Genomic DNA, 15,709 nt, shown 5'->3' on the forward strand with positions numbered 1-15,709 from the left:
TCTTCATCGCTCAAAAAAAGGACGATATGACTGATTTATGTAATATAACTAAATATAATATACAAATCACGATTAATCGCAGCTGACATAAACATTTTTGTTTATTTAACATATGTGCATATACATAATATATTTAGTATATATAAATTATATATATGCGTGTTTGTGTGTGCGTGCGCGCACACACACACACACACACACACACACACACACACACACACACACACACACACACACACACACACACACACACACACGTACAGTATGTGTGTGAATATGAGTGTGTATATATATACGTATATATATATATGCATACATAAATGGGTACACACACACACACACATATATATATATTTAAAAATGTATACACACATTAGTTCTAAATGAACAAAAACTTTTATGTTAAATGCGATTAATCGTGATTAATCGATTTGACTTATAATATAATACAATGGCTTATGTTGCAGCATTATGTCAACACATTCATTTGTATGCACATTATGTGCAGGGTTTGTTAGAATTGACTTTTCATATTTTTTCATAATTTATCTTTATTTCTTGATGATGATGATGATAATAATTTATTATACTATTTTATATAAAAATAAATAAAGATTTTTAAAGGATGTTAAGATAATTTTTACTTTAAAAGTTGATGTTATTGAGTTATTGCACTCCAGACGTTTTGACGTTTTGAGTTGCACGTCCAGAATCAGTGTTCCAAAAGTCTCAATCTTGGATAGTTTGCTTATATACCTGAGCATCAATAAAAGTGAAAACTGGCATTTTACGCAAGTGTGTTTGGATAGATTTGACCTTGAGCAAGTGTTCCTTGTATGCTAGTCTTTGTTGTTTTATCGAGACTGGGGGAAACAGGTCAATTATAAATGTCATTGGTGAAGAGTCTTATGACTGGTATGAATCACAGTGGCTATCATTACAAGTTTATCTTTACAATACAAACTTTCTCAGGCACTGTTTGTGTGGCTGATAAAAGTCATGTTCTATCTTAGGACACAATCCTGGTCTTGATGACATGAATGGATCAGCATGAGTAGTTGCTGTAACAACAGGACCGGGGCAGAGGCGGCTGGGCTGTAGAAGCACCTCTCTTAGGTCAGGGTCAGAGTTGAAAGGTCACAAATGGCTGCCTGTATCCACTCATCAGGTCAGAATGGAAATAGCATTGGATACCATAAAACCGTATCAGGGCCCTATCACAATGACTGGTTGAAATCCAATAACCGTCAGCGTTGTCCCCAACGCACAGCACTGATCGTTAAGGCTTTTTGATTGGGGTCATTGCTTCCTTTAATTAAAGAATAATGCCTTTCCCTCACCCATCGAACATTCATTTATCTTTGTAGTGAAAATGTATTTGTGTGCTTGGTTGATGACAGCCGCTAAAGTGTGTTTTCTCTTAACAAAAGATCCTAGAATATATGCAGTTTCTCCCAAAAATGTAATATAATGAACTTTAGTTGGCTGTTTGATCTGAAAAAACACCTTCCCATTGTCTCTTCCTTCTGCCCAATTTTCCTTTCAACTTCACCCTGGAAACTTTTTTATTTTCCCTGTATTACTCCATCTTATACAATGTACAGTAACACCCAGAATTGATTCAGTCATTAGGGAATAAATAAAAAAATTAATAATAAATAATAAATTGTATTTTATTCAGTTTCTGTAAAAGTAATGCACTCTTCTATCCCAAATTTCTCAGAATTGTTTTTACTGTGGCACTCTCAGAACATTCTGTTGGTTTGCTCTATGCTGTTTGGTTGAGACTGGACTTAACCAATTGTAGATGGGGAAAGTGTCAAATAGTTCCTGTTTGAAAGTAATTATTTTGCAATTTGTTAATGTGAGTAGTACAGAATTTACAATATTTTCCTTCAACTTTCTTATTGGTTTGCTTTATTGGTTTTGTTGAAATGATGTATACTGTAGATGGTTTGGTAAACTAATGGTGAGTAATGAGTAACCAAACTTAGCTTGCTGTCTGTAAACTGATGTAAGATTTACTTGAATATGCTTCCTCAAATATTTATGCTGGAGATTCCAAAGTAAAATGCATATAATCTGGGAATTAACAGCTGTTATATTGAACAAAGCCTGCAATATATGAAGGCATACACATATTGCCATTTTTAATTTTTGTTTATTTTGGTTTCAGGCTCACTTATCTTCTCTCAGAGGATTTGTGAAACATTTCCTTCTTTATAAGCAAGTAGATTTGCCCTGTTTCATTTTCATTTATGACCTTAAAAATATTGCAGGGTATTAACAAATAAATCATCATCATTATGAAATGATTGCTTCTGTTGCACCATTATTTAGAAGCACTCTCTGTTGGCCGATACAAATGAGACATTAGGGTCGGACCGTTACCCTTCTGTCTCCATGATACAGTCTTGAAAACAGCCCTCGAGAATACACAAGCGACTTTGTACGTACTCATGACCTGGTTGTTATTATTATTCTTGAGACGATCACAGGGAAGTGTTGAAAGGTTGGCGCAGCTGTGAAAAATGTCAATGATTTGGTCTCGCTCCTAGGCTATTAAACATCACTGAAAGCCGTGGTTTCAGGAGTTGTTTAGACTAACACCTTTTACAACAACCGGGTGAGACCTGTTAAAGTTTGTGAGGGGTGTGCTCGGTTAAAGGCAATCTTGAACATTGAAGATACATTATAATCATGTTAGAGACCTGTTTTGCTTTCTTCCATCCTTCCCCACTGATCACTTCCTCTGTATGAAGTTTGTTGAGGATGATGAAATTTGTTTTCTGATGTCGGGGTTAATGTGAATCCTTACATATTAATGACATTATGCTGATGTTTATTCTGACTAAACCCAACCTTCCTCTCTCTGCTTGTTGTATACATTGTGTGTAAAGTCTTTTTTATTTCTCTCCACAGGAGTGGCAGAATTCCATCCAAAAGAATGCGGGTTTGGCTTTCATCGAGCTTGTGAACGAGGGCAGGTAATTATCTAATCCCATCCTCTGACCCTTTCTTAGACACCTCCTCATTATCTTCTGGTCTACAACGCTATGTTGCATGTGTACGATCAGATCCTGTTTGGGAGGTAATCAATGTACTGTGGAAAGGGGATCAACAGGGTGACCTGGAGTTCAAGGTGTCTGTCAATAACTAGGCTTGTTCCCAAATGTTTCTGAGAGGGCAGTAGCCACTTAGTTTCTTGTCCACCTCTTGGGAAATCTTTCTCGTATCTTGCTGTTTTCAGACAGGTTTATGTCTCATCTTTTGGACTCTTTTACTCAGACTCCCTTTGGGATGGAAGAATCTCTGTCTTCAATTTCAAGCCCTTAGATCTTTCAGATGGCTCTCATTTCCGACTTAGCAATGGAAATTAATGTTAATGAATGCTGCCGTGCTGATGAGCTCTCCAGAAATGTTAATGAATGCAGTGATGCACTGAGGCTCTTCCACCTTAACTGCTGGCCATCTTTACAGCTTTTCTTCAAACATACACTTTTCTTTTGGAAAATAGGGTCAAGGTTTAGACAACATCTGGCACACCAACACCTGTCACAGAGATATCACTGTAATCCTAGCTCTAAAGTGCACATCAAATATGTCATTATGATGCTTACTGCACTAAAATTATGATGATCAATTCTTATTTAGTCACTGTGCTTTCCCAAAGTCAAGTTGAATTCTTGAAGCCAAAAGAAAAGAACTTAAACAAATTCCATTGTTAGGCAAGCTACTTGAAAAATGTAGTGAGCTAAGCTAGCAGTTACTCTATATATCAAACAGATAGGCAGGCATAATTGTTCAGTTCAATTGTTTACTCAACAACTGTTCCAAACGAATTTGGCTACAATAAAAAAACCATAACTATATGAATCCATATAAAACCATAACTATAATAACTATAACAAAACCGTGTGTCGAGAGTTTGTGCATCTTTCCATCAAGTACATTTCTTGCGTCTCAGCCCTTGTTATGTGATGCCACCGTCCAGATCAGAGGGTTGTGGTAATGCACCAAAAAGCTAGTTGCCAACTGCCGTAAAAGATGAAGAAGTAGTAGTCACGTCATACGGAAGTACTTCCGTCGGCTACACAGCCAACAACAGGTCAGTGTATAGTGGTGGCGTCCATTACTGATCCAGGATCAGTGATCCTTTGTAGTTGTATTTCGATTTGAGCTTGAGCTTCAGAAATTTTTTGGAAAATGTAGCTTGTGTGGACACTATCGCACTACTTGATTAACAAAAGAGCTTCGCTACTGAAAAGCTATTTGATTCAGAAAACAGTGACCCTACCACCACGCAATTGAGAAATGTAGTTAAACTAGTAACGGCACTACTTGTAGCGACGCTACTTCTCCACATTGACAAATACTGTGGCAGTGCAGTGATTATACTGTATGGGATGATAGTTCCATTGTTCTTGGGTGTTCAATTATGTGATGCTGTTTTTGTTGTTGTTGTTGTTGTTGTTGTTGTTGTTGTTGTTGTTGATGTTGTTGTTTTTTGCATTATTGACAGCTTCTCTGAGTGAAGTAGTCACTGAGGCTCCAACTGACTTTTATCAGGATTTTGGGGAGGAGATTGAAGCTTAAACTTTAATTTCTATTTTCCATAACTGTTTATTCAACACCAACATAAACTGTACTAATCGGTGCAAACCGATTCTACAGGAGTGTAGACGGCTCCACTTCGTGCTCACTACTGCGCAGACTCAGGCTCTAAGTCACTACTGCGCAGACTCAGGCTCTAAGTCACTACTGCGCAGACTTAAGACTCAAGATGTCCGCGCAAATATTGGGACACTGGCGGCTTCACTTACTACAATGGAAGAGACTGAATGTGCGTCATCCATCTTTTTTTACAGTCTATGGGCTGGACGGTATGACGATATATATCATGGTGACGATATAAAATGTCTGTTGTTAGGGATTTTGCTATATCGTTCATATCTTGGTATGTAAAAGAAAAGCAGGATGTGCATGACGTTAAGCGTAGTAAGTTATGAAAAAAGTCTCAATGCATTACTCTTGTTGACTGACACAGATTCGAGACGCTCACACAGAAAGCCACCTCTCTCAGACAGCATCCCATATTGAGTTGTCTTTTGCTGCTAATTGTGCTTGAATGGTCAAATATGCAGATAATTTTCAAAATGCCCATTGTGTGGAGTATTCACATAAATACAGTCTGTTATGTGTTAAATTAACATAAATAGCTGAGTGAAAACCATATGTGTGTCAGTATATTCGGTCAATGTATCTGGCCTTAAAGTGACCTTTAAAGTCTCTGACGCTGTTCACGTGAGTACCACGACGCATGCGTGTGGTCCTGACGCAGAAGACTGCTTTTTGAGGTAGAACCAGAAAGCGATGCACTGTGGTTACAACGTGAACTGCGTCGGAAAGCTCTCAGATTTGATCAAAAATATCTTAATTTGTGTTACGAAGATAAACAAAGGCTTACGGGCTTGGAACGACATGAGGGTGAGTAATTAACGACATAATTTTCATTTTTGGGTGAACTAACCCTTTAATGTGAATTAAATAACAAATGACAAGAATGTCACTCACTGTTCTTGACTGAATTACTTTTTTTAAACAATTTTGTGTAAATTTGTTCGTTCAAGAGCAAGAAGACGTGAAAGAGCAGTATTCGTATTCGTGCGCTGTCTGAGATGCAGCTTTCTGGGAACGATTTCAATTCATAAGCTTGCAATACGATTACGATCTTTATTCAATATAAGTTAATTTGGATAAATATCAGTTACAGTAGCTACGTTATTTTTTCTCATGGAAAAAATCTCTCAATTAATGCTGTAAACATACGGGGAGATTATTAACGGTTGTCAGCATAATGAACAACTCCAATATAATAGTTATTTTAAATGTGTAAATCTGCTTTGTGTGCACAAATACTACGTTTCACAATGCTGTCTAAACATCAGTGATCGTCGCATAGGTTGGGGTCAGCAGCTTATATACAGGGACCTTGCACGGTGTGGAGAAAATTTGATTGGTACAGACTGGTCCAATCAAGAGGTTGCAGGTCTTCATTGGTTTAATTAAAACCCATTCCTTGTCAATACGTGTGTTCGACTTCATGCAGTGCTGCCCAGACCGAATGGTGTATCACATCAAAATACCTCAAGAGCGATTTGAAAACACAGCTTTCGTATCGTTCACACGACTCTTGATGTCATACGTCAACCGGTCTGATTTAAAACGGTTTAATTTGGCGCAAGATTTACTTGGGCAGCGTAAAAGCGTGTGTCTCACGCCATGATATTACCGTTGTATAATCAATAATCCAATCTTTTGTTTGTTTCTCTAGATTGTCATATCATAAAGTAAGTAAAAACAGATAAAGAACGAAAGGAAAGCAAAAGGGTGATAGAATGAAGGGCAGTCACAGAGAGTGGTCTGTGTTATTGATGGCAGTCGGTGTGAGAGGGGTGGGAGAGGGTCACTGCAGAGTCCCTGGCACGTCCGCTCCCCCGCTGCCCGCCGCTGACACACCAGGCTCGAGTTTCAGCCCTCCACCCTCCGCCTGTTATTCTTCCACTTTGCAGAGGCCTGAGCCTCCTGACCTGCTGAGATGCTCATCTCTGTCCCTGGGGGGAATGTTTTATTAGGCCATGGCTTGTGTTGTTCACAAATCTGCCCGGGGTGTAAATGTGCTGTTTCAAGATCGGGTTCCTCCCCGTCTGTGCTAACCCGGGGGCACAGTGGACAGAAAAAACTAAGCTGATTCACAAACAAAACTCTGAGATGGAAAGAACAGCTTCAGATTTTGATGAGGGTTGACAAACAGTAGCAGTAAAAACAGGATACATTTGATCTCTCATCAGCCCCTATAATCATCAGATGTCCTGTGATAAGAAACAGTGTGTTTGTGTGTGTGTGTGTGTGTGTGTGTGTGTGTGTGTGTTTATCCAAGGAAGGGTGTTCTTACTTATGTAGAAACATGAGCTGGGGTGAGACTTGCCCCTTCTCCACACCCCCTACATCCATATCTTGTTAGATACGTATCATTTACAAATCAATCGCTGGTTGTTTTAGTGGGGGTGGTTTTTAGCAGCCGTGCTAAATATGATTTTCTGCTTGTTTTACATGGTGTAGTTAACTGGGTTTAGCGTACTATTTACACTGTGATGGCCTAACAGCTGTGTTATTAAATCAGCAAAATTTATTTCACAGATTAACAGTTGAGAGATATGGAAGATATCCTTTTACTATTTTGTAGGCCAACATCTTTCATTGGATGTGAACATCATTATACATTGGAATTTATATACAGTATTCTTTATTATGGATGCATGATATACCAATACAACATCATTTATCACCGATATTGCCAGAGATTATTATTAATATTTATTGTATCGTCCAATATTGGTTGTTTATAAGCTTATATTTACATGCTTTACATTATAATCTGATACCTTAACTCACTTGTAGCATGCAAACTATTTTTTTTTTTTTTTAAGTAGTATAGATTTATAATATAAGCTATAATATGAAAATAGTTATTGGATTATTTGTATCATAATTTCAGTATAGGTGAATCTGTTATGTTTTTAAATGATTTCTGTTGCATCTCTTACGATCAGTACATTTTTTTAATGAATGTAAAAATACATCTGTGATTTGTTTTCCGATTTAGTTTACTCGGATCTGTATGAAATGCTAACTTGGATTGTTATCCTACCCACACAAACTGGATAATTATTGAAAAATATTCAATTATTATTATTGAAAAATAATTTAGACAGAATCATGTGTTGTCATGTATGAACTCTTAATGTTCAATGTGTTTTTGATGTGCAGACTGCTGAGCCACACCATGAAGGACCATCTGGTGCGTGTAGCTAATGAGGCCGAGTTCATTTTGAGCCGCCAGAGAGCAGAGGACATCCACAAACACGCTGAGTTTGAGGTGAACACACACACACACACACACACACACACACACACACACACACACACACACACACACACACACACACACACACACACACACACACACACACACACACACACACACACACACACTCTCAATTCAATTCAAAGGGGCTTTATTGGCATGAAAGTCTCTCTCTCACACACACACTCACATTCTTACACACTCTCACACTCTCACACTCACACTCTCACACTCTCACACTCACACACACTCACACACTCTCTCACTCACTCACTCTACATGTGTTCCTGTCTGCAGTCAATGACATTTTCTAATAGTTAAAGACCCCATGAAATGACTTTATTGACACACCACTAAATATTGCCCATGCTTCCTGCACTATTAAATTGGCCAAAAATACTGATGACTCATGTTGCATTTGTGAAGCTTTTATCCAATCAAACGATGACTAAAATGATATTGTCTCTCCCTCTAATACCACTTTCCTCTGACTAGCAATAGGAAGTAGCGTGAACTATTGGCTATGTATACTACTGTTCAAAAGTTTGAAGTTGGTAAGATTTTTTAAATAATTTTGAAAGAAATGTTTATGCTTACTAATGCTGAATTTATTTGATCAAAAATACATTAAAAGCAGTAATATTGTGAAATATTATTATATTTTAAATTATGTATTTTATAAAAAAAAAAAAAAAAAAATTATTTGCCCTGTGATGGCAAATCTAAATTTTTATTCCAGTCTTTAGTGTCACAAGTAAAAGTCTCTTTTACTTTGTCTCCAAACTTTTGAATGGTAGTGTATAAAAAGGACAATCCCTTCAATATGTCCTGCCCCAACCTACTGTTTCAATGGGAAATACATCAACTTTTGTTGATGTATCAATTTTTTATTTTTTTTCAATACATGAAGTCAAAAAATGGGATCCATTTCATGGGATCTTGAAGACTTCTGCTGCAGCTGAGTGAAGCAATAACTAAATTTTCTTGACATGTTGTACAAACAAGCCACTTTCACTTCATGCAGATATATTCTGTTTTTAGGGTTGATTTACAATTTTATAAAACTGTTGTAAGATTTAATGAAATTGTTAAGCCCCTGTGAGGATATTAAAAAAATAAAGTTTTGTCTGTCGGAACTGAGAAGCTGCCAACGTGAGGGAGAACAAATGTTTTCTTTTCAAACACAACTTATATGCAAGAAGGTTTCAAGCTTTGGCTAGAGAGATTGCGTTTGGCATGTATCTTACCAAAACATAGCAGCACAGTTGATTTATTCCTTATAGCACAGCCATGGGGCATTCCTCCACCGCTGCCCCGCCAAACACGCACACACATCACCTCTTTTATCACTGCAGTCTCGCTTTCTCATTCCTTCCATCATTCTCCATTTCTGTCTACCTGCTCCTTTTCTCCACGAATCCCCTCAGACTCATGTTCTGCCTGCTGTGCTCCCTTTGTGGGAGAATTTCACCAGTGACAGGAATAGAGCACCTTCATTTCTATCTTCCTTTCGTTTCCCATCCCTCCCTCTAGTTCTGTCTGGCACTGGGGCAGGATGTGACAGTGTAAAGGCGGAGTGGGCTCTGCTCTGTTCAACATCTCCCACCCTCCAGTTGTAAAACGTTATGCTTTCAGAAAGGTTCAAGGCAGGGTCTCTGAACTGAGACTATAAGAGGAAAACATTTGAAGTACAGTATTAAAAGTAAACATGTAAACTCGGGGAAAGCGATCATGTATCATGCCTGTGAGAGGTTCTGCAGTAGTCTGCTTTGTTAGGGTCATGTTTTGTATGTGATTGGCCTATACACTTATTTTGGCAGCTGCGTCCAACTCACTGTTTTTAGAAAACAAAAGAGTTCTGACTCCCACATGTGATCCTCCAGATGTCATTGTCAGCTCAAAGAATCAGAATCACATTACAGTATATGCCACTGTAGGAACAGGAGATGATATGTTTTACTAATTGTGAGCACTAGATCAGTGGTTCTCAACTTGTTTGACCATGGGACCCACATTTTCCCATGGTCACTAGGCCGTGACCCATTTTGTTTTTATTTGACCTAATTCAAATATATACTGTATACAATTATAAAAATTGTATTAAATTTGCTTTTAAAACCAAGCAAATTTATTTCACAAAAATGGTTGACTCACACAAGTACTGTTCCACTTTACTTAACATAACATAAATTGTAAGAATATGACTAATACTGAATGATGAATAAACAGTATAAGGTAAGGCTATTGCAGTCCCTAACTAGTTTTTGTTAATACAGTAAAGTTAGTTAATTGGTATGAGCCACCACAGTCGCACAAAATTAAGTTGTATTTTTTTGGGGTAAACAATATTTACCATGGTTAATACACATTACGGCATGGGGCGGCAGTGGGTCAGTGGTTCATGTAGGTTGTCTACAAAACGAAAGTTTGGTGGTTCGATCCCCAGTTCCACCTGACCAAGTGTCGAGGTGTCCATGAGCAAGACACCCCGGCTGCTCCCGACGAGCTGGATGGCTCCTGCGTCGGTGTATGAATGAGTGAGTGAATGGGTGAATGTGAGGCATAATGTAAAGCGCTTTGGTGGCCATTGGATCTGTGAAAGCGCTATATAAATGCAGTCCATTTACCATTACTAACATGAACTGTTAATGGAATATAATATGGACACTGATCCTGATAAATAGAATAAGCATCATATAAATAACGTTAGAAAAATGACACTGACATATAGCCTGACAACATCTCATCGGACCACAGATACTGAATCAGGACGACGCGTTTTTCTCAGGCACTCTTTACTTAAATGTGTCAACAGCTTTCATGAATGTCTTTCAAAATAAATGTCTCGATTAAGAAAAAAAAAATTATGTTGTTGTTTCTTTGACTGCACACTCCGTGACCCGCTCAAACCGGTCTTGTGACCCCACAGTTCAGGAACACTAATGGCGCTTTTCCACTACACAGTACCATCTCGACTCGCCTTTGTTTGGTTTTCCACTGTGTAAAAGTTGTACCTGTACCTGCTTTCACCTACTTTTTTTCGTATCACCTCCGGCGAGGTGCTAAGCAAGCTGAGGCGATATGTGACGTGAAAACACTGCAGACTGCTTATTGGTCAGAAAGAATCGTCACTATTCACTGCGTCATCATTGCACGCGCCAGACGGAGCTGTTGTTTTCAGCAGTGTTTCGTTTTCCTGCCCTCAGCCTCTCCTGAAACAACGTTTGTCGTCTTGCTGTGAGAAACAGCCACATCCCAAGGATCAAAAACAGCATACACTTGATTTCCTCCATTGTCCTGTGTGTGTGTGTGTGTGTGTAGCGGGTGTGTGTCGCGTAGAAGATTACGTCACGGCAGTTTCCTGTGGCGTCGCTATGACACGGGTACTATTGTGGAGGTAATATCTGTAATGGAAAACGGAGCGAAAAGCGAGTCGAGTCGAGCTGGTACTGGTAATGGAAAAGCGCCATAAATAGCACAAAATAATTTAGCGTTTCTTGCACTGTTATTCAAAAGAGGCCTCACTGAATAAGCAAAAAAAAAAAAAAAAAAAAAAACACGTACAGTTAAGAACAAACGGCTTAATTTCATCAATACTTTCTAATGAATCAGGTGAGCCAATGAGCAAATCATTGTGAATCAGACTAAATTGATCATAGGTTCAATCATGGACTGAATCAGTCTGATGTTGTGTCCAACTCGAAATGAGTCGAGAACCGGAACTTTTTGGAATGTTAATTTCAAGAAAAATCATTATTTGATGTACTAGCTGCTTGTTTATTTTTTTGATAGTATAATATATAGGAAAATAAAATTTCCAACTTAAACTGGAAATTTCCAACGTAAATCTTGAATGATTTTCAAAGACAACACTGGGCAGATTATTGCTGAAATGAAAATGGTAAAAAAAAAGGTGAACTTAGAAAAAGTTACAGAATTGTACGTTTATTGTTCTTAACTGTGGATTTTTTGTGCTGCTGGTATCCATGTGTTCATATGGGCTGGCATCTCACAAATGACGACAGATTTAATGACACAGGCATGTGTCTTGTATAACAGCTGAGAGTTGGAAGTATTGGTTGAATATACCCTGCTTAAACAAGCTTCCTTACCTCACAGTGACATTTAGAGGGAACCACGGAACACCCTTTCCCATCATTCCCACTGCCCCAAATTCCCAGGATTGGCCAAATTCTCTCAGACGCTCAGTGGAAGACGGCCGCACTCTGGGGACATGCTTGGCTTTCCTTTTTTACTCTAATTGGCCCCTCTGGTCCGATTCTTTCTGCTTTTCCAGCCTCACTCCCGGCACGGTGGAGAATGTATTATCCTCAGAAATACTGCTGTATATTCTGCCAAATGTGGGGGGGAAATGCACAAATGATCATTGTCAGGCACATTAGTTGGATGCTAATAAAAAATCCGAAGATTTTAGATCCCGCTAATAGATCCCCCGAAACTAGTGTTGCGGAGCGGGCGTGTTACGGATACGTGGTGTACATTTTTTAGTAATCAAAAGTCATGTCTAATTAATTGAAATCATGAAACTTTTATTATAAACAATTATTAAACTTATACCATATTTAAAAACAAAATCTATGACATGTTTTTTCCCCCCCACACTAATTCAGTGTTGTGTTTCTTCTGGTATTCAAACAAGACATAAAACATTAATTAAATTTATTTTAACAATGAAATCAAACAAACTTTTTGTCAAACTATGTGCCGCACAATGAACTTTGTTAGTATTATTATTACATTGAAATTAATCTAAATTCTACTGTACAACAGTAATATATTTGTCAGGTTAAACCGAACTTTTATTTTAACGGGTTGCCGTGAAGAAGTTTTTCTCAAATTAAGCGGCTAAATGCTCACAAAGTGACTTTCAGCGCGGATCTAGAGTCTGAAGATGAAGTTCATGCATTCGTGTCCTCATATAGGCAAAAAAAAACAGCTCGAGTGTCACACATGCTTCTCTGTGTGTGGTGTGTGTGAGAGGTAAATTAAATCATTAAATGAAATGTAAATGTATCCAGGTGGTCGTTTTGAAGCTCCCCCAAACAATGGTAGGGGAAACACTGTAGGGTGAAAGAAAAATCCTAAATTGTTACCAAAATTTCTCTGAAAAGTGGATAGATCTGGAGAAAGTTGTCAAAGTTTGATTATTTATTCTTTCTTTTTTTTTCTTACTGCATGTCTTCTCAGTCTGTACATAGCACAAATTTCTCAAGAATCTATCTCAGTATTGAAACCCTTCACTTAGATATAGTTGCTCCTCTGTGACCCCTGAAAAGCAGTAAGCCTCTGATAAGTGCAGCACTGATATTGCTGTATTGATTTTCCTCCATTCCGGCTCTTGCCATCTTCCCTGAGCCACTGGTTTCATTTTGCACGGCCACAATAAAAATAACAGGCCAGTGAAAGATGCCCCTGGGGGAATCGCACTGCCTCTCCATCCTGAAGAGTAGTTTACACAGGATTTGGATGTTTAAGGGAACAACATGAAATATGAGACATATGAGAACCAGAATGGTTGGAAAGTTTTGTTTTTTGTTTCTAAACATTGTTTCATTCATGAATTACTGTGTCTAATGCTGTAGCCTTGACTACATTCAGAATGTGGATAATTTAGGCTACCTGTTAGTTGACTGTGATCAACCGTTATGTCACTTTAGCAATATTCAAACAGGGCTTGTTAATTTCTTGAGGAATTTGGGGAAATTTGTGTTTCACATCTGTGTTTTTCTCATTCAACCTAGGTGAAAATTACATGCTGTTTTTTTGTTTTGGCTAACTCAGGGATCCTCTGAGAAATCTAATCCTGCCCGGTAGAAATGTCTTCAATTATGGTGTATTATTTTTTTCCACATATTTTAAATTTCATTTGTTGAATGCTAATAACCTACATTTTAGCTAATTTATGTTAAGATTTACTGCCTTGTGCACCTTTCATGATTTGCAACTTTATGAGTAAAATATCACAAAATATCACAAACTACTCAGATTGACCACTGTTGTATTTGTGACAGGTTTGACCTCAGTCAAAATTCCTTCCCTTTGTTATATACCTAATGTTATAATGTAATCATGTGCAGTTGTAATCAAAATTATTCAATCCCCATTGCAAATCAGGTTTATTGGTAAAATTTACAGACCTTCAGCTGTTTGCAATGTAGAAATCAAACAAAAGTAATTGAAATAGCTCAACACAACAAATGTTTCAAGTGTTTTCCCCAAATTCAACTGAAAATGCAACGTTTAATGACTTCTTCGATCTCAAAATTAGTAAGCATCATTAGTACTTCTTAGAAAACCATTTTGCTGTTATGACTTGCTGCAAACGAGATATAACCAGACACCAACTTCTGACAGCGTTTCTGAGGAATCTTAACTCATTTCTCATGAGCAATAGCTACCAGTTCATTAATATTCTTGGGTTTACGTGCTGCAACCGCCGCCTTCAAATCCCACCAGAGATTTTCTATGGGGTTCAAGTCATGTGACTGTGATGGCCACTGTAGAATCTTCCAGGACTTCTTCCGCAACCACCAACCAAAGTGGAATTAGAGGTATGCTTGGGATCATTGTCCTGTTGGAAGGTCCAATGAGGTCCCAAGTTTCAACTTCCTCACTTGACGGCATTTCCTGATATACTTCAATGAATCCATCTTGCCTTCCACAATCTGCAGGTTTCCAGTGCCAGAGGAACCAAAGCAGCCCCAGAGCATCACCGAGCCACTGCCATGCTTAACTGTAGGCAGAGGGTTCTTTTCAGTATATGCCTCCAGATATACCGCTGATCCATAGGGCCAAAAAGTTCCAGTTTCAGTTGCATCACTCCACAGAACAGAATTCCGAAACTTCTGTATCTTATTTATATGGTTTTGAGCAAATTGGCACTGACTTTTCTTGTGCTTTTGGGTCAGTAGTGGTGTAGTCATGGAGTTCTGGCATGGAACCATCTGCGTTGAGTACGTGCCTCACTGTTCAAGCTAACCTCAGTGCCGTTGCCACCAAGTCTTGCTGCTGGTCTTTTGCAGTCACTTGAGGTTTTTTTCTTCCTTCTCAGAAGTCTGGTTGCAGTCGTTGATGGCTTCATTTTTTTGACTTAGCCATATTTCTAACATGCAGTCAAACGTGACACTCAACAAATCTAGAGAGTTCAGATATTTCATGTGTTCTAGCTCAAGCACACCTGGTGCAACTAATGAAGCCCTTGATTAGTATCATCAGGTGCTCGAGAATGAGACATCACCTGTTTTGCAGAATTGTGCTCTTGTGAGAGATTCTATTCAGGGGGTTGAATAATTTTGCTGCTGAAGTCGAAGATGACTGCTGAAGTCATTAAAAGTTGCATTTTCATTTGAATTTGGGGAAGCCACTTGAAACATTTGTTGTATTGAGCTATTTAAATTACTTTTGTTTGATTTGTTCATTGCAAAAAGCTGAAAGTCTGTAATTTTTGCCAATAAACCTGATTTGCAATGGGGGTTGAATAATTTTGATTTATTTCATTGGGTTTCGTTATGCATCCAGAGCACATGAGTCTCTGTAATGGCCACATCCAGACAGTGGACACTTCCATTTTAGTAAAAGCTATGTAAATCCCAATCTTGTCTGAATCGGTACATGAAATCACAGTTCCTCTGTTAATAAATGTAACTAAAACATAATTTAGAAAATGAGTCCCATCTAGATAATGTATTACATTATTTTCAGACTTAATTTCCATTGGGATTTGATTCAGATGTGTTTGCTCCCTTACTAGGCATATTTGAA

At 38.2% G+C, this 15,709-nt stretch overlaps 1 protein-coding gene across 2 annotated transcripts in view; it reads left to right on the top strand.

Annotated features, from left to right (window-relative positions):
- lrba (LPS-responsive vesicle trafficking, beach and anchor containing) overlaps nt 1–15,709 on the top strand; it is a 295,618-nt gene that overhangs the window by 128,629 nt on the left and 151,280 nt on the right. For both annotated transcript variants that reach the window (XM_077203247.1, XM_077203253.1), the window contains exons 34-35: nt 2,923–2,987; nt 7,831–7,939. In XM_077203247.1, coding sequence (XP_077059362.1) covers nt 2,923–2,987; nt 7,831–7,939 — 174 coding nt within the window. The remainder of the gene's footprint in view (nt 1–2,922; nt 2,988–7,830; nt 7,940–15,709) is intronic.

This window comes from Siphateles boraxobius, unplaced genomic scaffold (genome assembly GCF_051911475.1).
Source record: "Siphateles boraxobius isolate OS27281-9 unplaced genomic scaffold, OSU_SipBor_1 119, whole genome shotgun sequence".
Lineage (NCBI taxonomy): Eukaryota > Metazoa > Chordata > Actinopteri > Cypriniformes > Leuciscidae > Siphateles > Siphateles boraxobius.